This window comes from Haliaeetus albicilla, chromosome 27 (assembly GCF_947461875.1).
Source record: "Haliaeetus albicilla chromosome 27, bHalAlb1.1, whole genome shotgun sequence".
Classification (NCBI taxonomy): domain Eukaryota; kingdom Metazoa; phylum Chordata; class Aves; order Accipitriformes; family Accipitridae; genus Haliaeetus; species Haliaeetus albicilla.
This window is the reverse complement of record NC_091509.1, coordinates 21,484,475-21,509,786: the sequence shown is the minus strand read 5'-3', so window position 1 is coordinate 21,509,786 and position 25,312 is coordinate 21,484,475. Positions and strand designations below refer to the sequence as shown.

General features: G+C 57.4%; 1 protein-coding gene across 3 annotated transcripts in view; it reads right to left on the bottom strand.

Annotated features, from left to right (window-relative positions):
• Positions 1-25,312, bottom strand: part of ARHGAP26 (Rho GTPase activating protein 26) — a 155,581-nt gene that overhangs the window by 126,368 nt on the left and 3,901 nt on the right. For all 3 annotated transcript variants that reach the window (XM_069772772.1, XM_069772773.1, XM_069772771.1), the window contains exons 2-5: positions 5,215-5,310; positions 4,123-4,184; positions 3,596-3,667; positions 2,197-2,298 (exon numbers count right to left, since the gene is read on the bottom strand). In XM_069772772.1, the coding sequence (XP_069628873.1) occupies positions 2,197-2,298; positions 3,596-3,667; positions 4,123-4,184; positions 5,215-5,310 (332 nt within the window). The remainder of the gene's footprint in view (positions 1-2,196; positions 2,299-3,595; positions 3,668-4,122; positions 4,185-5,214; positions 5,311-25,312) is intronic.

Here is a 25,312-nt window from a genome sequence, read left to right as displayed (position 1 = left end):
AAACTCAGCTGGGCGAAGAGCCTCACCCCCAGCGCAAACTGCCATCGAGTCATTGCTCAACAGGAGGCAAATTATTCTGTCCCAGCTAAGGCCGGCGGGGTGCCCTCACCAGCGTGACCCTCGCTGTGCCCAGGGCAGAGCCAGACCTCCAGGGAAGAAAATACGCTGTACCACATATCCCCTCAGGGCTGGACATATGGCCGCTCCCGCGCTCTGCAAAACCCAGCTGGCAAACACCCGCTTGCATTTGAACAGCAGCTTACTCCCGATTTTCTGCATGACACGGCCATGAAATGGCCCATTTTCCCCATGACCTGCCACCAGCATTTGTGCTGTGTGCCTGTGGTGCACAGGCTGAGGTGTTTAGCAAACTGAGTTCTGAAAAGCAGAAAATATGATGCAATCAAGTAACTTTGCCAGGAGTTAAATGGCAGATTAGACTCTGTCTTATTTAATTGGTCAACAGCCAAAACAGCAGAGAATTCCCATGGTTTCCTCCTCTCCCCTCCTCACTGCAGCAGTTGCACATGTGGCTGCTATCACCCTCCAGATGTAGACAGCAAGAGGAGGTCAGGAAATATAACATACCAAATCTCCCAGACACAAATGCTCTTCTCTTAGGACATTAGAGCATCTAGTGAAGCTTCAGACTGCTCACAAACCGGTGGTGGTAACTTTCCTAAAATGCTACCATCCCATCAGCACCTTTTCTGCACGCACATCTGCCATGGCTGCAGCCCTCTGTCCAGAAAGCCCCTTGGCAGGCAGGGACCACAGCAGGCAGCCCCAGGGGAGGTGCTGGATGCAGTGAGCGCTCCCATGCCCCACTGGATGCCACATCCATGTTTCACAACCTACACGCTGGACCGCTCTTTCAAAAGCATCCCCCTCCTCGAGCCACCAAAATCAGTGTATGCTTCTTAATGCCCCAGGGGAAAAGGCTCCAACACCTGAACTTGGGAGCTGGCTCCTGCTGGCTCCAGCTTCCTCCTGCCTTTGCAGCAAAAGCCGAAGTCAACGTTTGGGGTGGAAAATGCCAGCAGATGGCACCAGCAGCCAGCGCTGCTCAACATGCACTAGCAGCCGCATCCCACACCGCATCCCGCACACGGCCACTGCCTGCATCCCGCACAGCATCCCACTGCCTTGCTGCCCTGGGCTCCCGGGTAGACCTGCAGGGCCATAGTCTATCCAGGGCATGGGATCACACCTCTAAAAGTCACTGCTGCAACCTGACAGCCACAAGTGGTTCCTTCCCTCCCCAGAAAGAAATCCTTCCATTCCTGTGTCTCACAACAGTATTTCAAACACAAACTAAGACAGAGGTTTAAAGGGTTATTTAAAAGCCATGAGGATGGGACTCTCCATCTTCTGGGACATATGGTTTCTTCCACATGGTAAGTTATTTACAAACCCAGAACATCTATGCAAGGACAAAGCTGGCTCACAGGCATGTCAACCCTGATTCTTACCCCTCTTCAACCCTGATTTGGTGGAAGATGATTATTTGTGCCACAGATGCATCTGCTCCCTTGAGTCCCCAATTCTGCTGGGCACCGCACCACCACCTGAGCTATCCCAGTGAAGGAGCCACCACCTGTGCCCACCAGTTCCCCCAGAAGTGGCTCAGTGACACACCAGCATCATGCCCAAAAGCAAGGACATGCATCCTGCAGGGATCAGCCCAGCTCTGGGCCAGTGCAGGGAATTCCAAACTTGGAAGAAGTCTTTGAAAACTCAGTGTACTCATCCAGTAAGAGCATTTGGCACAGCAGCTAACTACAACCCAAGTCAGTAATAGGCTCTTAAAGCACTTTAAAAGCACTAAGTCTGATCACTCCTCCCATGAAGCCCAAAAGCCAGTGCAGCCACTTTCAGCGAAGGGAACTAGATATCCATGATTTGTGCTGGCAGAAGGGAAGCCTGCAGCAGAACCAGTTCCTTTCTGTTGCACTCTTTAATTATAAACTCCCTCTCCTTTTTGATGGCTATCCATTTTGGGATCTCTCTGATTCACTCACCAAAACAGCTCCATCCGTTTTGATTAGAGGAAGAGGGGAAAACCCGCCACCCACAGCCAGAATGAGGAAAAAGATGAGCTTACAGCCAGGAGAACCAATGAAATAAGCTGCATAAAGCATTCAAAAAGCTCACCACAGTTACTGCTGGACATGGAAAACCAGAGGTTGCTCTCACCTCCTGAAGCTGGGATTCTTTCTTCTTAGAAGACAAGTTTAAGTGCTTTTCTAGGACACCACAATACTTCTCCGTCTCCTTGTCGTATTTCTTTTTGGCATCCTACAAAACAGAACAAAGAGTGTGATGCTGAACACAATGGCATTGGAGCAGCCGTGAGGATCCACAGCATCCCTATGGCATCGGGCAGGACCGCAAGTCCCGGGCGGGAGCTAACCCCCTTCCGCACAGCACGAGATGGGACCAAGGCCAAGGGACATCAGCTGGAAGCAGGCGAAGCTGCTTTTATCCGTGACCATCGGGCAGCTAGAGGAAAGCAGCTTACGCTGCCAAAATCCAAGACTCAGGGGAGCCCCTCCTCTATTCCCAGGGCCCAAGGCTCGGCAAAACATCTAGATCCAGGGCTGGTCCAAAGACAACACAGTAAGAAAAGTGCTTGCTAACCAGCTAACCAGCACATCGTCACAATTTCACAACCCCATCCCCTGCTGTCCCTTGCAAGGGCTTATCCTATGCGTCACTCAGGATGATGACAAAGTAATTTGGCTGTTTGTGGCAGGAGCATTAAAGTAGGACGTCAACCTTAACTATTCTTTTGCACCTCTCATCCCAGCCTCGCCACCCCGACATGCCAGTATGAAATCCACCACTGACACCTGCTAATAACCTGCTCCTTTCTGAAGGACCCCTTTTTGTCTTTCTTTTTTTTTAGCTGCATGAACCAGGACAGCCTGGCCGGGCTGGGCTGCACTGCCGTGACGCTGCAGCTCCCATGCCAGCGGGGAGCTGGGCACACCGCTGCCATGCAAACACGGCCCCGCCGGGCTGGCATGTGCTTTTTGCAGGCAGCAGCAGGTTGTTATAACAACAGGAGAGCCGCAGACAGCGGTTTTAATTTCAGAACAAAGGCAGGAAAGAAAGGGGGGGCCAGGCTGTCTCACTGCCACCCTCAGCCACACCGGTGCTTCCCCGGGCTCACCCGTCCTGCCAGAAGCCATCCAAATTCCCGTGCAGTCACCCAGCGACACACCGGGGGTGGGGAGCACAGGCCGGGGAGCTCAGGCGACTGGGAACCCCTCTAAGAAAATGCTAATTCTTGCTTGGAGTAAGAAAAAAATTGTTCACTTCAGCTGGCATGTGATTTTTGGCCCTTGGCGTGTTACTTGGTTGTGGGTAAACTCAGAAGACCGAGGCACTTTCCCGGGAGCTGGATGGTCCCCGTGTGCATCCTGCAGCAGCACAGCACCTCTTCCCATGCCTGTGCCCCGCAGAGCCCACCCCTGCAGCGCGCCAGGTCCCAGCCCCGACCGTGGCCATCGCCGCAGGGCTCTGGGCTCTGCTCCCGAGCCCGAGCAGGGGCTCCCAGAGGAGACGGCGGCTCGGTGCGGCAGCAGCCTACCTTAGCGGCCCCGATCTGCTCCTTGCGAAACTTCTCCAGTGGCGTGATCAGCACCTCGCTGGCGTTCTCAATCTACAGGCAAAGACAGGCACAACTCACCCGCCACCTTTTGCCCAGCTCAACCCCAGACACCAGCCGCTCAACAGCCTTTCCCACGGAAACCCTCCTGCATCCCACGGAAACCCACACGCTTCACCCCCCCGGCTCTACGCTGGCTGAGGCCCAGGGGAGGCTGAGGGGCTTGCACCGAACCTGCTCCTCACCGCAGCCAGCCCTACCAGCACCAGTGCTGGCCATTCTCCAACCACAAGACACCTTTACTGATGCTCTTCGAGTGTGCCCCCCCACCGAGTTCACCCTCCCCTCCCTCTGCTCTCGCCTGCAGCTCTGCCCTGGGCAAGGGAAGGGGCACCAGGGCTTGCGGCACGCCGCGGTGCCCCCGGCCCCACACCACCCACCGTAGGCAGATCTGCCGGCGGCAGCAGCGGTGCCACCACCCACCCCGCTCCCGGCGGACGGGGCCGTACCATGCGCATCCGCTCGTCCTCCAGGTTCCGCAGCACCGTGGCAAACTCCTGCAGAGACTTGGCTGGAAGGGACACACCCACACGGTCAGCATTTAACAACATTTTATTTTCTTTTTAAATGAAGGGAGAGACTGAACAGAGGAGTTTTGTCTGATCGTGTTTTGGGGGGCTTAGGGGGTTGGTTGTTTGGGGTTTTTTTATCATCTTTGCTCTCTCCCTCGAAAGGCTTCCAGTTGCCTACAGAAGCAACTGGTAGCAGAACATCCCCAGTGCCATGTTCCCACATCCAGAGAGAAACACAGCACCTTCATCTCGAACCTGCCCTACTCAACAGCTGGCTGCTGACCAGCCCTACGGCTCAAAACTGCCATCAGCCACGCTCAATGCACGAGTGGCAGCTCACCAGCCTGTGCATCGCAGCAAGTGGACTTGGATGAGAAAGCTATTTTTGCTGAGAGACTGGGCACGAATAAATAAGCAAAGTTAAATCAGGGCTAAAGCTCATTTGCTCTCCTGGCTCCAGACAGTGTGCACAATAAGCTCCAAAAGTTCAGCTGGGGCAGAAGCAGAATAACATGGAGTGAAGCAGCTGAAGCTGCTGCCCTGCACCACGAGAAGGTCCGTGGTGGAGCCGGGCTCGGTTGGGAGAGCACTGCCAGGGTCTGCACTGCTGGCTTCTGCCAGCACAGCGGGTGCCTGCTGGCTCCTTTGCTCCTGCAGCCGAGCAGCAAGGCTGCTGCTCCTCTTCTTCAGATCACAGCCCCTTGCAGTATATTTCACCATAGCCACATCTCCAGGTCCCTGCTCTAAAATGGGAAAGGGATGGATGATCTAGATGGTTTCAGATACGGGCAATCTTATTCCTTTCCTATCTGGCAGAGCTACATTTAGGCCAAGAAGCAACAAATGATTTCCTTAGGAAGGCGTTGCTGATGTTGAACCAGGAGAAACATGCCATTTCCAGAGAGCAGGAAAGCACCCAGACAAATTCCCAGGCCCCTTGGCACCCTCATGTATGCTTATCCCCTGTGCCCTGCTCAGCTCAAGGGTCTGGAGCATGGCTTCAGGGCTACCCATGGCACCAGGACTCACCTATGCAGATCTCATCATCCGTTTCAGCATCACCAATGCAGCGGAATTTAAACTCGTTGAGGGAGTCTGCGAACTTGCGCTTGGCCGCCGACAGGTCTGCAGAGAGAGCAGGAGAGGGGAAAACGCAGACGTTAGAAAAGGAGAAAGCTCACCAACAGCATGATGCAGGCAGACGCGTTATCCCAGCCAGCAAGTCCCCATGGAGGGATCTGCCTGACAGGGCCCCCCGGGCACCAGGGAAGCCCCGAGAGCACTGCCCTTCTCCTGCACCCACCCCAGGGACGGGGCTCTGCAGGGTCCCAGCCAGCACGTGCCAAAACACACTACAGGAGATGAAACCTCAAAACACCCCGAGAGACATGCAGGAGCTCAAGCCCAGTGCCATGGGGCAGTGGGAAAACAGTGATGCACGGTGGCACTGCCAGGGCAGCTCCCGTGCCAGCCCCAAGAGACGGCACCTCTGCACAGGCTCCCAGTCCTGCTGAAGGGAGGCACCATGTACGGGCGATAATGCAGAGGTTTATTGCTTTCCAAGCTGCAGATTCTCCCCGAGATCTGAATCCTATTAAGTTCTTACTTGCAGTGACCTGAGTGGATCCAGGATTGGCTTTTCGAACCAGCCCCGTAACCCTACACACACAGACACACACGCTCCCAGGCACCGCAAGGCCACCACCGCCTTGGGGGGGAACTTGTACATGAGCGACGCGAGAGAATGCAGGCACTCAGATGGCGTTAGGAAGACATAATGCTAATTGCCCTGTGCATTTCTTCACTCGAAGTCCAAAAATGCAATGTTTTTCTTCCTTTCCAAGCACAGGTGGAAAACATGCGTGTGCACACAAAAGCCGTTTCCTCTTCTCGGACACCAACAGCCAAAAGATAACGGCAAAAGAATTCAAGCGTTTTGCTTTCCCCATGGGATAAGGGAGTTTGCAGCTTTCTCCGAGCATTAAAGCTGTTCTCAGAGTGTCTCTGCTTAAAGCCCTAGGGGCTAATCCTGCCCACAGTTCAGTCCCTCTGCCTTCACACAACTGCTTACTAAGGCAGCAGGAAACCACCCAGCAAATGCAGGCAGGGAGAGGGAAAGCACCAGGAGCTTTCCTGGCGGAAAAGTAGAGTGGGAGCTTCTTCAAGGAGCAGCCAAGGAGCCACAGCCATGGGGACCCGGGAGCAGAGCATCCATGCTTTCAAAGCGTGGTTCACACGAAATGGCATTTGCATTTTGCTCCCTGGACGAAGGAACGAGCACCACTGACAGCCTGCCCGTACCTGGGGCTGCCAGGAGCCTCTCCCTGCACCTACTGGAGCAGACCGTACATTTTTTGGGGCAGCTTCCAGGGTGCTCCTGCTGGCGTTTAAGAGAGGGACTCACGGGAGGTGGGAGGGTTTGCTCCAGCTCCGTGGCTCAAGCGCCGATGGCATGAAACAGGGGAAGGGCACCAGAGGCACCAGGACAGCCCCCGGGCAGCTCTCTGGGCACACCACAGCACCAGGGCGGCTGGCTGCACCCCCGGGGAAGAGCAGGGCTGGGGGCCGCCTGGCAGCACCCCCCGTGCAGCTCTCCTCCACACCCCGTGCTGTTGCTGTCTGCAGCGGAGCAGCCCCCCTTCCCTCGCCGGGGGGCAGCCAGAGGGCTTGGGGAATTTAACGCGGTCGCCAAAGCCGGATGGCCTCCTGCCTCCTCTAGAATAATAACGAAGATGACGTTAATGACTTAAGGAGCCATTTCCTTCCCCCCCCCCAGTTCCGTGCTGACCGTCAGCCACCAGCCACGCTCTCCCCGCCGCATACCGTGGCCTCACCGATACCCTGCCCGTGTGATGCACGGCACGTCCCCTGCCAAACCAGACCTGCCGTGACATCCCTCGTGCCCACCGCCAGCCGGGCAGGACCCCAGAGCCGGAGGCTGCTCCGGCACAGGGACAAACACCCAGGGGGGAGCCAAGCTCCTTCCGCCCAGGGCAGGGCGACCAGCATTCGCACAGCACCCATTGCCAGGGCCATCCCTCCCCGCTGAGAGTGAGGAGGAGGTCAGGGCTCTGCAAGCCAGAGCAAAGGCAAGAAGCCTTAGGCGCCGGCGGTGCGCGACAGCAATGGCCCACGGTGCTTATAAATAGGCAAGGGAGAGGCAGGGGGAGAAAGGAGATAATTCCCGGTGCAACAGTGATAAAGGAGGATCACTGGCAGCCACTCGCTGAACGACACGGCCAAGTCACAGGGGCGAAGCAGATGCTAAAATTAGCAGCAGGCTCAGCCAGAAAAGGAGAGGGGCACTCGCGCCCACACCGCATGTCTCGCAGCAAACAAGGAGCCAGAGCGGAGGGACTCCATCATCCTCCCTGTGCCACCATTAGACCCATCCACACTCCTAGCGTCCCATTTTCCTAAAAGCTCGAACCTCTCATACATGTTTCCAGGAAAAAACCCTCCAGTGGAAGCAGCCAAAACTCCCGGCTGTGCCGCAGGCAGGGGCGCATGGGGAAAGCGGGGTGGCCCCTCCATGGGCCAGCTCAGGTCCTAAGGCTTCTTCTTCCCCAGGGCTGTGGACGAGCAGACCCAAAATCCTACAAAGGCTTAACAGAAACTTCTGCTTCCTCTCGTGCACGAGTAAAACCACCCAGACCCCGCGCATGAGTCACAGCTGGGCTGCGCCAAGGGCTGTGAAAGTTTTGCTTCCAAGTCCTCCGGCTGGCTTCATCAGTCAACCACAACGTCAGGGAAAACCACCACAAAGCCAGAAAAATCCTTCTGCCTGAGCAACGCCACCAGCTCAGGGTCCGGGCAGCACCGGATGGTGGTCCTGCAAGGACAGGAGCTGGGCCGGCCGGGATGGATCCAGGGATGCGCAGGTGCTGGCAGAGCAGAGAGGATGCCACATGCCTGCAGCCCTGCTGCCAACCAATCTTTCCCGCGCCCATCGCACCTCGCGGCTGCAGCACAGAGCACCGAAGATCTCCGGGGGCAGCAAGGAAAGCGCAATGCCTGGCAGAGGCACCCCAGGAGGTGAAAAGAGCCCTGCGCAAGCTGAAACACCGGGAGGGCAGCAGGGCAAGCAGTGGCCCCTGCCACCCCAGGCTGCAGCCACCTTGGGAGGGTCCGGGGTGCAGCCTCAGCCCTGGGGCTGCCGCCGTGGAGCCACGTGCCTGCCTTGGCCCAGGATCCCAGACAAAACCACACGGAGAAAACACTCGCCAAGCAGCAGCGAAGCAGGTATCTGTCCCACCTGTGAGGTAACGCCTACGTATGTGCTAACGCAGCCGGGGCTCCTCTGCCCGGCACGCCACAGCGTGCGGTGACCGCGCCTGAATTACCATCTCCAGTCAATACACGTTGTGCTCAAGTAAAAGCTACCCGTGCCGTCCAAAGCCCTGCTGTCCCCGCCTGTCCTCCCCTCTGCTCCAACACGGGACCATCCTGCTTCACGTTCCCCCTGTCCATGACTCATTCTTTTCCCCTCTGCAGGCTGACCGCCCCGCGGAGGGTTGCTGTTGCAGCCCTCCTCCTCCTCCTCCTCGTCACCTCCCATGGCTCCCCATTCCCACCCCCAGCCTGGCGGGGACAGGACGATCCTTTCAGGAAAGTCCACTTGACAGAAAACAGGCACACACACCACATGCTGGAGATCCAGCTGCGTAGCTACAGCAACGAATAATCCAAATAAAATGCCCTTTTAGAAGAAGCGATGTATTGGCTCATTACTGCGATACAGGGTTACCCGCTCAACCACTTCCAGCAGCAGCCCAGCAGTGCTCCCCTTCCCGAGCCCTGTGCCCTTCCTGGAAGAGGGTTTACGACCTGAACCGGGTGCAAGAGAGGAGAAAACCGCAGAGGACAGGGACAAGTGACATGGAAGGAGATGTGACCTCTCAGACGGCAGAGGTACTGGCAGGGGCCTGTCTTGGCAAGGAGGGAGTTGGAGCTGAACTCTGAGGTCTGGTTCTGTCTTTCCCGGCAGCAAGTCGGAGAGCAGCAACTGAAGTGCCCGGCATCGCTCATCCATCAGCACAGCAACGCTGAGCGGCACAAAGGGTGCAGGCGAGGGATCTGCCTCCACGCTGCTCCCGGCCTGCTGTGGCTTGATCGGTTCCTGCACAACAACTCCTGAGGCACAGCTTTGCTTTTTTTGTGACCAGTCCTTTAGCAGATGTTCAGGAGCCAATTTTGGCCGTGCCCCTGAAACGCTCCCACTCTGCCTCCACGGCAGGGGATGGAGCATCTCACGGAGCTCTGCCCTGCCGGCACCCAGGGTCCTGCCCCGGCGTGCACCGTGGAGGCAACCGCTTGCAGAATCAGAGCAGGGGCACACGGTGTGCCACCGAATACCGCAGCACCCATCCCTTGCACAGCAGAGACACGCTACGAGTCCTCACCGTCCACTGCAGGAACAGCACGGAGCGAGGAAGGCTCCCAGCAGGACAGAGGGCAGCTGCCTGCGCCTGGAATCAGCCTCGGTTAAGCCCTTTGCCCATCCCTCCTCCTTCACACCCAGCTCAGGGGTCAGCCCGCTTCTCCCCTGGTACCCCACATTTCTCCTCCTCCCTCCACCAGCCAGGTAGCCGGGTAATTGCTGGCTGCGTTCCCATCCCAGCCTCACACCTCCAGTCTCCGGGGCTCCCTCCAAACCCAGCTGAAGCCGACGTTACTCCAGCCTGCAGCACCTCTGCTGCAAGGGACCACCCCGCGCTCCCACTGTCCGTCCTCCCAGATCACCCCAGCATTCCTCCTCCTCCTCCTCAGCTATTGAGAATTAAATCTTCTTTCTGGGAAGCAGCTGCTGTTACTGCAATGAGACTGAAGTGGCTGGTTTTCTACATAAAAAGCCCCTTCCAAAGGAATTTGGAACTATTGAAAAAGGCCATTTATAGAAGGAAGACGTCGTGATTTCACAACCCTCCTCTGTGTGTACAGCACCCTGGGCCCAACGGGGATGACCCCAGCCCAGCCAGGCCCGCAGCCCCCACGCGCAGTTGTCCCCCGTGGGCATGCCACTGTGAGACGGGGCAGCCCTGTTCCCAGGGCACAGGCGCCAGATCTAACGCATCCCAGTTGGGGTGACTCAGCATGAAGAGCTTCGGCCACTTCAGGGAAGTCACTCACACCGCAGCCCAGCTGCGAGCCGCTCTCTCACGATCATCGGCTCCCAGCTCTTTCCCCAACTCTACTCTTCAGCTGGACATCTCACCTCTGTGCAACACCCCTATCACCCCCTCTCTTTGTGTTCAGTGTTTAAAACATTTTCAGGCTTTCCCAAAGGGACCGCTGCAGTAAGTAAGGTGTGCTGAAACCTGAAAGCTTGGGAGCTTTTCCCTTAAATCAAAATTTGTAAGGGGCCAAGAAGAGATGGCAACTCCTCCACTCGGGTGCTCTTGCTGCCTGGGATGGGCGGCTGGGAAACGGGACCACAAAACACAGAAGAGAACCGTAACACATCAAAATGAGAGGTCAAGAAAACAGACATTCCCTCCTGCCCACCTGCTGCCCAGTCCCGCTGTCCACCAGGGAACATGTGTTTGAAAGATCGGGTTGACCAGGGAAAAAGTTATACTGCTGGCTCAGAAAGTGGGGGCTCCCCCCCCAAAGCTGACTTTGCAGCTAGCTTGCTATTTAAGCTGGAAAAATCAAAAATAGCTCTGGCTCAGCTGCGCTATTGGGACACCCGGGACAGAGGCAGGAGCAGTAGGATGCTGTGGGTGGTTCAGCTGAAAGACAAACCTGCTGACAAGTCCAGGAGTGAAGGGTTAATGGTGCTGCAAAGGGGAAAAGCAAAGGATGCTGATGAGGCCAGTTGCACGCTGCAAGGCAAGTTCCAGCGCTCTCGGTGTGTGACAGAGGTTGTGCTCACAGAGAGTGGTATTTCTACACTTCCTGCAAAGAAAATTGCTTAACAGCCTATATTTAATGCTCAATTGGACAACAGGAACCGAGACTCCTGCCCCTTCCTTCCCCCGCGGCAGGGAACGGCAGGCTCAGTCCGCGCGTCCGCCACAAGCCCCCAGAGAGGGACAGGGGGGTCCCTGGTCCCCAGCAGTGCAGGAGCTTGTCCACTCCTCCTTGTCCAGCACCTCTGCCTGCCAGTCCCCTCCCAGCAGCACCAGCAGCCCCACCGCCCCAGGCAGGTTCCCAGCCCCCTCACTGGGGAGGTGACCACACTCCCACTGGCAGCCGTGAGGACAGAAGCCACCAGCTCCCCCCTCGTGGGTTTGACAAGTTCCTTAAAGTTTCTCAAAAAAAATTTGCATCTACTTCATGGTCCATCTTCTGGCTATGTTTTAAGAAAATGCCTCCAGCCCTCCTTACTGCACGTGTGCCCACGGGTGTGCAAAAGGGACGGACAGTTGCACGGCAGGGTGTGCTGACACAAGCTGGGCTTGTTCCCGGCACTCTCGCCGGGCGCTGACATACAGGCAAGCCTCCTCGGTCCTCCACGTGGCAGCTCCCCTTTCGTCATGACGGGAGAAAACAATGGGTCCTGCCTCTCGGGGACAACGGAGGTGAAGCCTCAGGGTCTGCAAAACGCTTTGGGATCCGCACACAGCGGACACTGCACCAAGCGCAAGGTCGGACCCTCATCAGACATATCTGCCCAGGCTACAGGAGTAACACACACGCACAGCGCTGGTCGGTAACAGCCCCCGGAAGGAAACACTGCAGCATAAACAGTGCAAATCCCGGAGCAACAGCTCAAGCGAAGAGAGCAGCACGGGCTCGCTGATTGCCGGGGATCTCACCGCACGGGTGCTGCCACCCCACAGCTCCTGGGTTCGCAGCACGGCAGGTCGCCCCATGCACAGCCAGCCACGAAGGCGACCAGCACGATGCGCGGGTGCTGTGGGCTGACCCCGAGACAAACCTGCCGTGCAAGCTGCTGCCTGCTAGCCACGAGCCCGGCATGAAAGCCGTGAGCCCGGCGTGCAAGCTACGCTGCTGCCAGACCTGGGGAGGGCTCGGGGGACACTGCAGCAGGACACGGAGCAGCAAGGGGTGACAGCAGGGTGTCTGCAGGGTCTCACAGTGTGCGACTACATCAGGGGTTGGTTCACCTCCACCGCTGCCTCAATGGCCAGCCAGGAGCCTCCTCCACCGATACCAGAGCAGGATCCATAGAACAGAATCATAGAATCGTTTAGGTTGGAAAAGACCTTCAAGATCATCGAGTCCAACCATCCACCATGCCCACTAAACCATGTCCTGAAGTACCCTGTCCACTCGCTTTTTGAATATCTCCAGGGATGGTGACTCAACCACTTCCCTGGGCAGCCCATTCCGATGTTTGACAACCCTCTCAGTAAAAAAATTTTTCCTAATATCTAATTTTCCTAATATCCAGCCAGGGCTCTGTCCTATAAAACAGCCCAGATGCAGGAGCCCAGAGAAGGCAGATCTGGGGGGTCACCAGTGGAGACCCCCCCCATCTGGCTGCGGAGAAAGCGGGGCACGGCACAGTACGGCACGGCACCTCCGCAGCCCCACACCTCCCCGGGCCGCGGCAGCCGGCACCGAGCAACCCCATGGTGGGCAGGGGCCAGCCAGGATGGGTAATCCAGGGAACAGCCGCTCTAATCAGAGACCAAAACAGCCGGATTATGGCCCACCAAGGGTGCTCATAAAGCAGCAATATGGTGTCTGTCCCCAGAGCGAGCACCCGCCGCCAGCGACCACCCAGCGAGCCGGGGCTTCAGGCACAACGCCGGAGCAAAGCCACCGTGGGGTCACACAACACGTTCCAGTGCTCGGGGATGCCCAGGGATAGAGGCTTGGGAAAGGTCGGAGCTGGGAATGGCCACCTGGATCCGGCCCACGGACACAGGCGAGCACTCGGCCGCGTGTGAGGGTTGGGACACTCTGACCAAACCACGGCCCTGCAGTTCACACGGGAATCCAGCAATGAGCGCCTCATGCCTGAAAATCAGCGTTTGCAGCCACCAGCATCAAATTTTAGCCCCCCCCACACGGATCCAGCCCATGCACTGCTGGGGTCAGCACAAAGCATCAGGGCAGCATCATTAAATACTTAATTTGTTCCAAGAGGTTTAAATCCTCTCTCTCTGCACTTCCCAGCGGAGGTCAGCAGAAGCCCCGCTCCTGCGAGACACCACAGTCCTCTGGACCCAGCACAATCCCCAAGCCGCTTTCATACATAATTAGCAATGATTTGTTTATTAAATAACTTCTCCACCAGGCAGTTGGAGTTAATCAGTGATTTAGGACGGGACTGCATCTGCTGGCAGGTTCCCCCTCTGATTCATCTATCAAGTAAATATATAAAACCAGATGAGCGGAGACTACCCCGCCTCCAGCAGCAGCTTCTGCCGTCGTGTTTGGGCACAAAAGCCCAGGGCAAGGCTGCCCCGGCTCGACACGTGCCAGAGACCAAGGTCTGAGGGTGCCGAGCCCAGCAGGACATGACCCCAAGGACCAGTGCAAAGGGCGCAGTCCCTGCACTCGTCCCACGCAGCACACCCCCGAGGCAGGGAGAGCATTGCTGCCCTGGCCCCGCAGCCCCCCCCAGACCCCATTTCAGTGCCTTTACCACACACATGGCCTGCGGCCGAAATGCAGCACCGAGCCTCATCTCAGCAGCACACGTGGGGAGGCCAAATCCCGCCACCTCAAATCCCAAAACTTCATCTTACCACGGAAAGCTTACAAATACGAACACCCTGCGAATCATGCTTCAAGGGAAAAACCCAAGACTGCTCGGATGTGCTAAAGCGCAAGAAAAGTTGAACGATCTGTCCAAGATGGCCCCAAGACTGAAGATCCAGGAGGTGCCACAGCTTCTGCTCAGCCTTCTACTGCAACCACGGGAGCACACCGCACTGCTGCCCAGCCAAGGCATCACCGTATGCCTCGCTTCACACACTCAACGTGGCTTCGTACGGCAAAATGTTTGCCAAAGGGACAGAGAACCCATTGTAGGATGAATGGGACTATTGACTGGGCTCAAATAGCAGATCAGATTTGAGTAACACGCTGAAGACATGAATTATTTCCATGGTATTTTAAGAGATAAAAGTTCTGTGCTTTGTGAAAAACAAAGTTAGCCCTTGGAAGGACTGCCTGGTTGCACAGCTAAAATTACCCCCCCGCTGCCCACAGCCCAGCACCCTGGCCACGTCATCTTGCCGCCCCCAAATCAATAACATTTGGAGTTATCTTGGGAGCCTTGCCAGGCCAGGACGTTTTTGCAAAGCTTCCCGAGATTCCTGACTGAAAGGCACTGAAGATCCAAAGGACGCGAAGCCAGAAGGACCGTCGGGTCTCCTGGAGAGATGGTTGGATTTCCAGGAAGATGGAAGAGGTTGCGTGTTCTGGAGACACAAGGCAACCCTCGCCTGTGGCAGCCGAGGTTGCAGGCGTCTGCCCTCAGCGGCCCCATTCGAAGGCGAAGGGGAGCAGCCCAGTTGCAGGAAAAAGGAAGGTTTGCTGGCAGTGCTTAACTTTGCCTGTGTATTGCCAGGCAGGTCATGCCAAGGAAGAAAGGTGACAGATTAAAAAAAAAAAAACAGAGAAAGCAAGAAGGAAGCCCCTACCTAGCGTGTGGGCTGGGGCTGGGGCTCATTTTGGAGGGGCAGGCAGCCCCTTTTCCCGCAGTGAGCCCTCACAGAGAAGGCAGGAGCTGGACCTTGGCCCCCACTCACCAGCTGTAGCCCTGGGCACCAGTTCACTGGAGCCCCAGTGACGAGATGGTGCTTTACAGAAAACTTTAAAATCAGTAAGAACAACTTCAGAGAAATAATTGCTACATGGGACGCTCAGAAACATCTGGTCACGGATGCATGAGGCACCACAGGCTCCGGCCTGCTCCTCCCATCACCCGTGCAAGAAATGGTCCAAACCTGCAACGCATGTTTTGGTAACCCGCTCAAAAATCCCTGTGGTGGCAGCTAGAAGTCAGGTTGCCGCAGCCCCATGAGCCTGCCGGCATCGCTCAGCCCGGCGTGACAGCCTGCAGCAGAGGATCGGGGCTCCGACAGCGCGGGAGGCGAGGAGCTGCTGCCTTTGACTCACGCTGCTCCGGCCGCTCTTCTATTTCCAGCAGCCGCCCCTGGTTTGAGGAAGCCGATGGTTAATCAGAGCCCTGGCCCTTCTGCCCCCCACTTCTCTGACCTGGATCCAGCCCTGATCTTTCTCACTTCCTCGACATTTTAGCCCGGTGCAGAGCCTGCTTTGCCGCAGCCACTTTGAGCAGGGGTCTCGCTGCCACTCTCCATCCTTCCTGTTCAGCTTTTCTTAGCACTTGGCCATCACTTCCTATTGCAGCAAAACCCTAACAGCAACTTTCATGACTCAGATCTTTATCTCAGGGTGGCAGAGATGCTTCACAAACTCAGTGCATGCAAATGGCTCTGCCCGTTCCCCCTCTCCCCGCGCTGCTGGCAGAAGAGTAGCTGGCAGAAGGTTAACAAAGCCATTAACGAACCCCTCACCACTGCCGAGGGTCGAACCCAAAGGGACCCTCACTTCAGTGCTGGGCACGTGCACCACCAAACAGCAATGGGCTCAACAGACTCCCCATCCCTCCAGAAAAGGAAGACGTGGGGAAGGTCACGTCTGTCCTGCCCTGCATGGAAAGTTTGCACTATTTTCTCTACTTGCCCAACCGGGACTTTTTGGAAGTAACTGTTCCAAAGCAAAGCGCTCAGTTGAGCGCCCAGCACAGTTCAGCCCTGCCCCAGTTCTGTGTTAACCGGGTTATTTGTCAAGAGGAAGGAGGCACATAATGAGCTGCAGCAGCTCTCGTTTCAGAGATATGGGTGGAGAGCGGACAGAGACGATGCCAGGTGGGAGCAAAGGAAAGCAACAGAAAATAAAACGGCTTAAGAAATCCAGGAGCAGGCTGCAAATACAACCTGCACATGCCGGGTTGGTAGAGCACGGCGAGCTGTCCGTACCTGTGGTTAGGACAAGGAAGGAGAACATAAAACCCATGAATAACGCAAACAACCCCTGGAAAGGCTTCCCGTTTCTGAAGACGCTGAGAAGACACTGTCTGCAGCTGCAGAAAGGCACATCCTAAAGCAAGTCCTCGCTCCCAGCAAGGAGCACAGGGGCTAGGAGAAACTCAGGTGAGCTGCCTGTGAGCAAAGCCCTCCCAGCAGTGGCTGGGAACCGCTACGAAACCCCCCGGGATGGTCTTTGAAGATAAGGGGCCCAAAGCTGGGTACTGACACCCCGGCAGGCAGCTTCCAGGCTGACCGTCACCGTGTTGGGAACCAGCACGCCAGGTCGGCACAGCCACCCTCTGACCCACCAGCACCGTGCGGAGCCCTCCGTGCCCACCGCCCGGGTGGGCTTCCTGGTGCTTTGCATGAACGTGGCAACATCCCAATCCTCCCACAGCCCCCCAGAGCATCGCTGCCCACGGCTGCTGGCAGGGCACGTGCCGCACACCCAGCACGGCCAGTCCACCCCCGGGGAAGGGGCAGCAGCTTGCACTGGGGCACAAGCGTGGTCCATGTGTGTGAGGAAGGTCAGCATCCTCGGGGTGCCACCCCCACGCTCCTGCGCTGGCCCTGAACACAGAGAGCGTTTCGTGCACTTAGCAGCAAAACAAAACGAGACTTCTCTGCTTCCCCGCCCAACTACCATGTCTGGCACTTTTCCCCGTGTTTATTTTTGTTCACATCCTGGTGTTGTTTTATGGCAGAACCCCCCAGCCCGTCCCAACCTGCAGCAGCAGCAGCAAGCGACGGCTGAGCCGGTGGAAAGTTTGCCGGCAGGCAGGCTGGGCAGGCAGCCAGGCGTCAGAGCAAGAGGAGGGAGCTCAGGTGGGAGCCGACAAGGCCTCCGAATAAAATCACATGTAAATATCCAACGCTCAAACACAGAGGAGGGATGCATCGAAACAGTAAACGCGAGCAACGGCTTGAGTGCCTGGAAAACTTCAGGGATGCGGTAATGAAATGGAAAACTACTGCCCCAGCTGGCGTTTCCAAAGGCAGCCAACTGCACAAGCAAAAAATGCTGTAAAGAAGCACTAGTGAAAATCCCTGTATCACACTCAGGGCCAGGGCAAGGTGTGTGGGAACGGCGCTGCTGCAAGGAGAGCAATGGCACACCGGCGGAGAGCGGCCGTCCTGCTGCTCCGCATTTGCTTAGCTGTAAGCCTGAAACTATGAAAGATATTTCCAATTTCTTCCAGGCGACAAGGATTTCGAATACTGCATTTCCCCCCATCTGCGAGCTGCCCCGCTGCCACTGCTCCGCTCTCCTGCCAGCACCAGGCGGGTTGTGCAAATGAATCCAGCCTTACACCTACGAGTAAATTGCCTCTGATGGCGCGATGGAAATGCCACATTTTACTCACAGTGAGTTTTACTCACCATTTTCCCCCCAGCTCCCTCGTTGGGGGAGCGCGGGTGAGCCCATGATAGCGTAATGCACTCCCCTGCTAATTACAATTTCTCCTCCGAGCCTTTTCCGTTTCTCCCCTCGCCAAACCCTGGAACAATCCACAGAAAGGCGGCAGATTACTTTACCCTCCTTGCCACAATAATTCATCGACTGGAGCCTGGAATCACATTTCATTAGAATAAAATGCCCTGCCCGAGACAGCTAATCGATGTAGAGGATGCTAATCCAGAAGAAATTTGCTCCTGACCGAGGCAATGATCATTAGCGGAGCAGAAGGCCAGGCGGGGGTCTCGCCGGGCAGGGAGTCCTGGCATGGGGGGAGCACACTGGCAGAGCCCCCGGCCAGACACCGCACGCGGGCTGGGAGCAGATTGCCTCAGGCACCAGCCACGCATTTGGATTAGCTCGTTATTAAATCTAATTAGTTAATAGCCGGCCTGGCAGGGAGCCAGCTTGATTTCTCGAGGAGCAGGCACCGAAGCATCAGGGTCCCGCAGGGGACCGATGGGTCTATGGACCCTCGCGCTCCGGGTGGGTGTCATCCCCACGGGCAGGACAGGCGTCCTCTCCAGCACATCCCAGCCGGCCCACGGCACATACTGCCCACGGCACGGGGCAACGACTTGTCTGTCCCCCCTCTTGGCTCGGCAGCTATCCCTCTGCGAGGGGCCACGTCCCGAGGGGCTGCAGCCCAGCGGTGGCTCTCGCCAGCAGCCGGTGTGCCCACAGCCAGGGCAGGAAAGCGAGGTCAGCTCCCAGACCCTCAGAAAAATGGCTTTGCAGCAGCCTGCTTCCTTCTCCTCCCAAGGAGGCTGCGGAAATCCTTTTGTCTCCGGTGCTCCTCCACCTCAGCTGTAAGAACAGGAAAAATCCCACCGTGCTCACAGGAACATCACCGGCAAATGAGTCAATTTTTCCTGCTTTGGCAGGAAAAAAAAAAAAAAAAAAAAATTAAAATCTCCAGCAGAGCCCAGGGAGGCACACAGGGTGAGAAACGGAATGCGGGGCCCAGGGCGCATCACTGCCTTTAACCTGGGCTTTCTCCCAGCCTTCGTGGCCACTGACACTGAAAGGGCTGGGAATGCAATACCGGGAAACGCTTCCTGGCTCCCTGCAGACCACCCTCACTCAAATGCTCCCAGGAGCCTCCTGCTCCAGCACAGAGCCCTGCTATCCATGGCAGCACCTGCCTCCCAGGCTGGAAGGAGCAGAGCCCCGGGTGCTCGGGGGATCGGGGGGATCCCACGGCTTCTCCAGGGAGGGAGCAAGGGCAGGGCTTTTCCCCCTCCAACCCCTGCAAGAGCAAGACAGGGCTGCCCCTGCCCCCGGCCACTCGGGGAAGAGCAGGGGAGAGCCACCCAACTGTTCTGCTCTGCAGTGGGGTTTTTTTGTTTTTTTTAAAACATTGCTAAGCAACCAGCACTCAGCAAGGGCATCGTTCTGGACAGACGCTGTTTCAGCTAGAAAAAGAAAAAAAAAAAAACAGCAAAGGGACTCTCTACCAGGCAGTATTATTAAAAAGGCACAAGCCAGCTTATTTTACAGGTCACTCGGCCCATGCAGAGAACCCTTTATACTTCCCTCATTGAGATACTGATGCAGGATTAGAAGCCACTAAAAAGAAAAAAGCAGGTGAGTGCACACACATGCCCATGCACACACACCGCAGGCAGCACGTCGAGTGCACCACGGTAGCGGCAACGCAGCGCAGGTTGCAATAACATCTTCGAGCACATCGCTGCATGTGACGTGAACCTTGTGAAGGCAGCACTGTGGGTACCGGGACTGCCGCTCTGCCGGCCCCGTTGCAGGACGGGCAGCACGGCACGGCTACCCGCTGGGGAGCTGGGCAAGCCCTGGGGAAAAAGAAAGTTCTTGTTTTCTTATTTTATGAGCTATTTACGGCCCCGCTGTAGATCAACAGTCCATATCTTTTTAAAATAGATTCTTTTACACTGCAGCCCAGAACAAAGGGAGCATTTTTGTCTTTTGGGAATTAAAAAAAAAAAAAAAAAAAAAAAAAAAAAGTTGCCTAGCTGGGCTGGCACGGGGCAGAAAGCACGTGTGCCGACGGCCACCCGAGCAGGCACTGCCCCGCAGCGATGCCCCTGCCTGCTCGCTGCCCTCAGTGATGGGGTGCTGGGGTGGGGGGGAGCACCGCACCCCAGCTTTGGGTCGAAACCGCAGGGAAAAGCAAGGAAGCGGCACCTGGGCCCTTCGCTGGCCCCTCGCCCCCGCGCTGGCGCAGGCAGCCCCAGCCCCCGCACGGCACGGCTGCGCCCGCCGCTCCACGTGCGGGAGCCAGATGGTCCGGAGGCTGGTGTACTTCCCACCAACTCCAACTAGAAACTGGCTTGGCATCACGGCAGAGACGTGTCGTCGTCGTCGTCCCCCCCTCCGCTTCCCCCTCTGCACCATAATCCTCGCTCCGCAGAGCATCCCACAGCCGGGCCGGCGCACATCCAGCATCCCAGACGTGCTGCGACCCAGGCGGGAGCGGTGGCAGAGGAGCGCAATTCCCGGTTCCTCCAAGCCACGCTTGAGACCATCCTCGCTATTAAGAGCTGGGGTGATGTCCTAACGAGCGCACCTTGTCAGGAGCGTTACAGCCCGCAGGCCCAGGGCCACCAGGCGCTCGCACGGAGCAATGAAGAGGAGCAGGTGGAATCGCCTTCAGCGTGGGGCGGCGGGGAAAACGCGCCAGGAAAACAGGGAAAACAGCCTCGGCTCCGTCGGCCGCCGTGACAGCCGCTCGCGTGCCCGGGGGAGGAGGGAGGGATGATTCACACCAAGCAGCCGAGAAGCGAACAAGCTGTGCGGGTTTCGGTACGAGCTCCCCCTCACTTTCCCTCCCCTCTCTGCCCACCGCAGTCACGCTACAGCTACTCATCACGCCGCATCCGAACCTGGCTTCTTCGGGTCTGCTTAAAACTGACGGATCAAAAAAAACCCAAGCGCAGCAATGGATACACGGCAAAGCCCGTCCTTCTGCTGTCCCACTGCCGGACGGTGCAGAAGGGCTGCCCAAAACACCCCAAACCAGAACCACCACAGCGCGGGCAGGGTTTGCTTTGCCACGCCGCCGTTGCTGCCCCTCGGACACGGCGGGGGTCTCTGAAGCCCCTTTGCTCGGGTGGAGGCAACCCTGCCTCGATTTGTGCACGGCCGCAGCCACTGCTCTGGCCGTGGCATTGCTCCCTGGGTTTCAGGGAGAAGCACACAACAATTTCAAGGTGCCTGCGGGGAAGGTGAGAGCAGAGGGGATGGTGGTCCCCCTCTGTCAGCCAGGGGAGGGGGCAGGCAGCACCACGAGGGCTGACCCTGCTCACCTTGTCCCAGCCCAGCTGCAGGCTGCTGCCCGGCTGGGATCAGCCAGGGAAGCACCGTGTGTGCCAACCTGCGGAAAGCACGGGGACACGCGGCAGAGCCCCGGCACCACCGCCTCCCACCCTCCCCGCAGCAACCATGGGAACGGCATTTCCTTGCACGCATTTTTACGTCATTGTGAGTTGCCACCCCCAAAGGAAAAAAAAAAAAAAAAAAAGGAAATCAAAACAGCCCACCGCCCCCAGCCCATGTCCCAGGGCATGCAGGTAACACCATGCACACGGCATGCACCGCTCGGCACGGCAAGATTGCAGGAACAAACGGAGACACAAGATGTGGCTGTGCTGGCACATCTGCAGCCTTGGAAAAACAGCTTCTTGACCCAAACCAGGCGAATCTGCTCCACACTGGAAGTATGAGCAGGACCCAGCAGGTACCCAGCTCCTGGCATGGGAGGAACACTGGGACATCCCACCCTGCCCCTCCACATCCCCCTTCCCAGGTCCATCCACCTCCTGCTCAGATCTTTCTCCCCAGACACAAGCATGTGCTTTCAGGCTACACCAGCTTCAGCGGTACAGCCAGTAGCAGCCCCTACCTCTCAAAGCTGCTGTTTATTCCCCAGTCTATCCCCCACCAACCCAAAAGGGCTGAGTTTAACACGACATTGCACACCCAGGCACCCAGTGGCACGCACAGGGCCAGCAGTTTCTCCAGACACCGTCACCACACCGGTGTATCAGGACGTGTGCCCAAAGGTGCTCTGTAGCACACTCCCAATTAAAGAGATCTCTGAGCCCTGTTAATGAGCCTTCTGCCAGCAACATTTAAAAGACGTAATCACAAATGTACGCTCTCCTGCATGCCCAAGACCTTCTTGCTCATCAGCTTCCCTCTCCAGCACTGCCGATCCTGGATCTGGCTGCGGCACGGTGGAGATGGCAGCTGTGGGGTTACAGCCTGCCCACGGCACCAGCTCGGTGGCTAGCATGGGACTTAAGGAGCCCACCCCGCTCGCCAGCTTGGCTCTCACCATCAGTCCCCAAACACACCAGCACTGGGGGTCACGGTTGGATATGGGGGGACCTGCAGGCAGCCCCAGGGGACCCCTGGAGAGATGGACGAACAATGCCTGGGGATGTTGTCATGAGCCTCCTGCATAGTTCACGACCACGGGCAGTGCATGCGGGTGAGCCACTGCAACACCCCGGCAGGGCAGATGGCTGTCACGTCCTGAGTTTTCCTTCTTACAATCAGGCTGAGCCACACAGGGTAAGTGCGCAGTCCTCCGGAGCCAACGCTGACTCCACAACGATCCCTCCACGACTCACGGTGGAGACCCACCATCAGAAACAAAAGAGCATCTCCCAAGCAGGAACATGTTCCTGTTGCTAATTTCCACCAGAGAGGAAGAGGAGGAGCTTTCAACCTGTGCTGAAAATAAAGCAGAGTATTATCATTTGTACTACTCCTTGTTTGAATAAAACACCAGACAAGGTATTAAATATGTGACTGCACAAGCCACACAGGTCATGCAAAGGAGGAATTCCTCCTCTTTGCCTTTGGCCCTGCTGGCGCAGGACTGGCGGAGCTGTAACCACGTACCTCTCCAGTAGCACAAAGTATTCCCTACACCAAACGTTTCCCATGGCCCTCCGAATGGAAGAGAGGGGAAAAATACACCCTGACACAGGGGAGCCACATTACACCTTCGCTGGGTGAACCAAGCAGGAAAAATCAGAAACAACTCATCTTAGCATCCAAAACCCAAAACCACATCCTTTCCCCCCAGACTGGCCCTGTGATTTGTTCACCCAGCCAAGGTGGAGAGCCCACGGCAGCCGCACGGGGGGCCTGGCCGTGCCCCACTGCTGCTGGGCTTCGGTGCTGGCAGAGACCCCCGCCCCACCCCTCCAAGCACAGGGTGAGCTCCTTGGGCAAAGCTGGGTCCCACAGCCCAGCAAGGGACCAGGGTTTCTACCCGCACGGACGCGGTGCTGCCGCCGAGCCCCAGGAAATCCTCCCCGCCGCGAGGCAGCAATTTCCTCGGCACTTGGAAGATGTGAAACGGGCTGTGCAGCGAGTGCGGCATGACTCACCTTGGCAGCCCTTGCACCCCATCGCTGCTCGTAGGCGGCCAGCACCGAGTGCTCGATGGCAGCAGCCAAACACCATTTCTCACAGCATAACCAGAGCAGAACCGAATGCAAGCGGCCGCAGTAACCCAACGGCGGGGTTATTTTTATTTTTGCACCCTCCAGAAAGCATACCACTCCTTTTCCTCCAAACCCAAGCCTGCAGAAGTACAGCTGTCTCCTGGGTAGGAGCACGTCTCTAACCACTAATGTTTGTACCTGGAAAAATAAGGGCCATTTCTGGAAAGGCCAGATCTAAACCCCTGTATCTCAATCCCTCTTCTTTTCTGTGGGTGGGTCATGGGAAGGTTTGGGCTGTTACTGCTTTCTTCAGGACCAGAAGGGCAAAAGGATGAAAATAATCCAAGAAGGGCTTCAAGTTTCTTCTCCTCCCCAGGGGTGGCAGGCGCCTGCGGCACTGGGGCACAAGGACCCGTCACCCCAGACAGCACCAGGTTACGAAGCAGCCCAAGACGTGGCTCTTCCTCCCACACACCCGAGGGCTTTCACCCTGGAGAGGCAAACAAGGACATTTCGAGTGCACGGCACCGTGTTATCCCTCTGCCCATTGAGCTGGGCAGCTCTACCCTCCCAAGCCAGGGCCTCCCCCAGACTCACTCCGGTCAGGGTGCCTCTCCCGGTGGGACCGAGTGTGCTGAACTGGGGGGGATGCAGAGCAGGGAAAGGCAGCAATGGTAGCAAAGTCGGCTGGGTCAGAAAGCAACTGAAGGTTTTGGCCAGAGTCTGAAACGATTCCTTATGGCCAGGCTAAGCCTTGTTTGTATCAAAAGAGAATTAATCGCTCAGGTTAAACATTAGACAAAAGTTTCACTTTCGTTTCCAGGGGAGCTGCAGAGTCGGTGCCAGTTCCAGGTACAGCACTGCCGCACCACAGACATTTCCTAAAGGCTCGGTTTCAGCAAGAGGCTGCCGAGATGTGGAACGGAACCTGTGTGCAAGTGCATCCCAGAGCGCACGGTCCGTGGGCAGAGCCCAGCACGCTGACTGCACCGCCAGGAACCACACAACCTCCCCGCTTTGCTTTTTAAGCGGCACGGCAGCCACGGAGCAGGAGGCTGTCCAGGAAAAAAACCCACAGCCGCAGCAAAAGCCCTCCCAGTGTCACCCGCGGTGGCAGCACAGGCTGCCTCCGCGACCCCGGCAAAGCAGATTGTCCCACTGGGTAGCTCACTAAAATCAAGCGTCGCGTGCACAGACTGAAGGGTGACCGCGTTTCTCCGACAGCCTCGCACGAAGCACGTCCCAGCTTGGGAGCGGGGGGCAAGCCCCAGCCGCTCAACGCAGCCGACACGGGGCACGCCGGCGGATGGCAGAACCTGCACGAGACCTGCGGGCTGGTGCCGCAGCATCTGTCCCGGGGAAGCCGGTGGGGCCGGACGAGATCCAGGCTGCCGCAGGGTCCAGGTCCACCCCAGCGTCATCCCTTCCCCGCATCCCCCTTCGGTCCTGCCCCTCCTCACCGCCCGGCCACAGCTCTGCGGTGACCCGGCCAAAAAACAGCCAAAGGAAAAATGATCCAAAACCCCAAACCAGCCCGACTGTGCCTTTCGGAGCACGGGCACCTCCGCCCTTCCCGCAGGAGCCCTGGGCACGACACAGCTCGGCCAGGGTCTGGCTCTCACGGGGAGGGGGTTCACAGAGCCCCCGCCGGCCCAGCCCTGCCCTGCCGCACAAATTGCAGCCTGCGACGTGCGAGCGCAGCAGCGGCCGGGGCGTGGACGGGTTCGGTGGCTTCAAATTAGTGCTTGGGAGCTGAAGGAAGAAACAAAACAAAAACAACAGCGGAAACGTGGCAGGGCACCGGACTACAGCCCCAGCACCCAAAGGAGATGACAGCCCCCAGCTCTCCACAACCTCATCACCACGGCGAGACCTGAGGGCCACGAGGAGGAGGAGGAGGAGGAGGAAGAAGAAGGTACCCCTGCTCAGCCCCCCACAGCAGCATGGGGGAGGCAATGGCTGCCAGCCGCCTGCACCCCCACACCCTCCATCGTTACGTGCGCTGCTCATTTTCCAAAGCAAGCTGCAAAGCCTCTTTGCATCACCATCTGGGTGACTGGGCTTGATATCCCCCTCCACCGAAGCAGAGGGGCTGGTGGCAATGCCGGCACCGCGGGCATCTGCCATACCAGGACCAGCCGCTGGCCAGGACGCAGCTCCCTGCCTGCCCCATTTCTCAGGCACAGAGGACACGGAAAGGGGCAAAATGCTTCCGTATCCCTGGTACCGACGGTCACCACAGCTCCTTCGCTAGC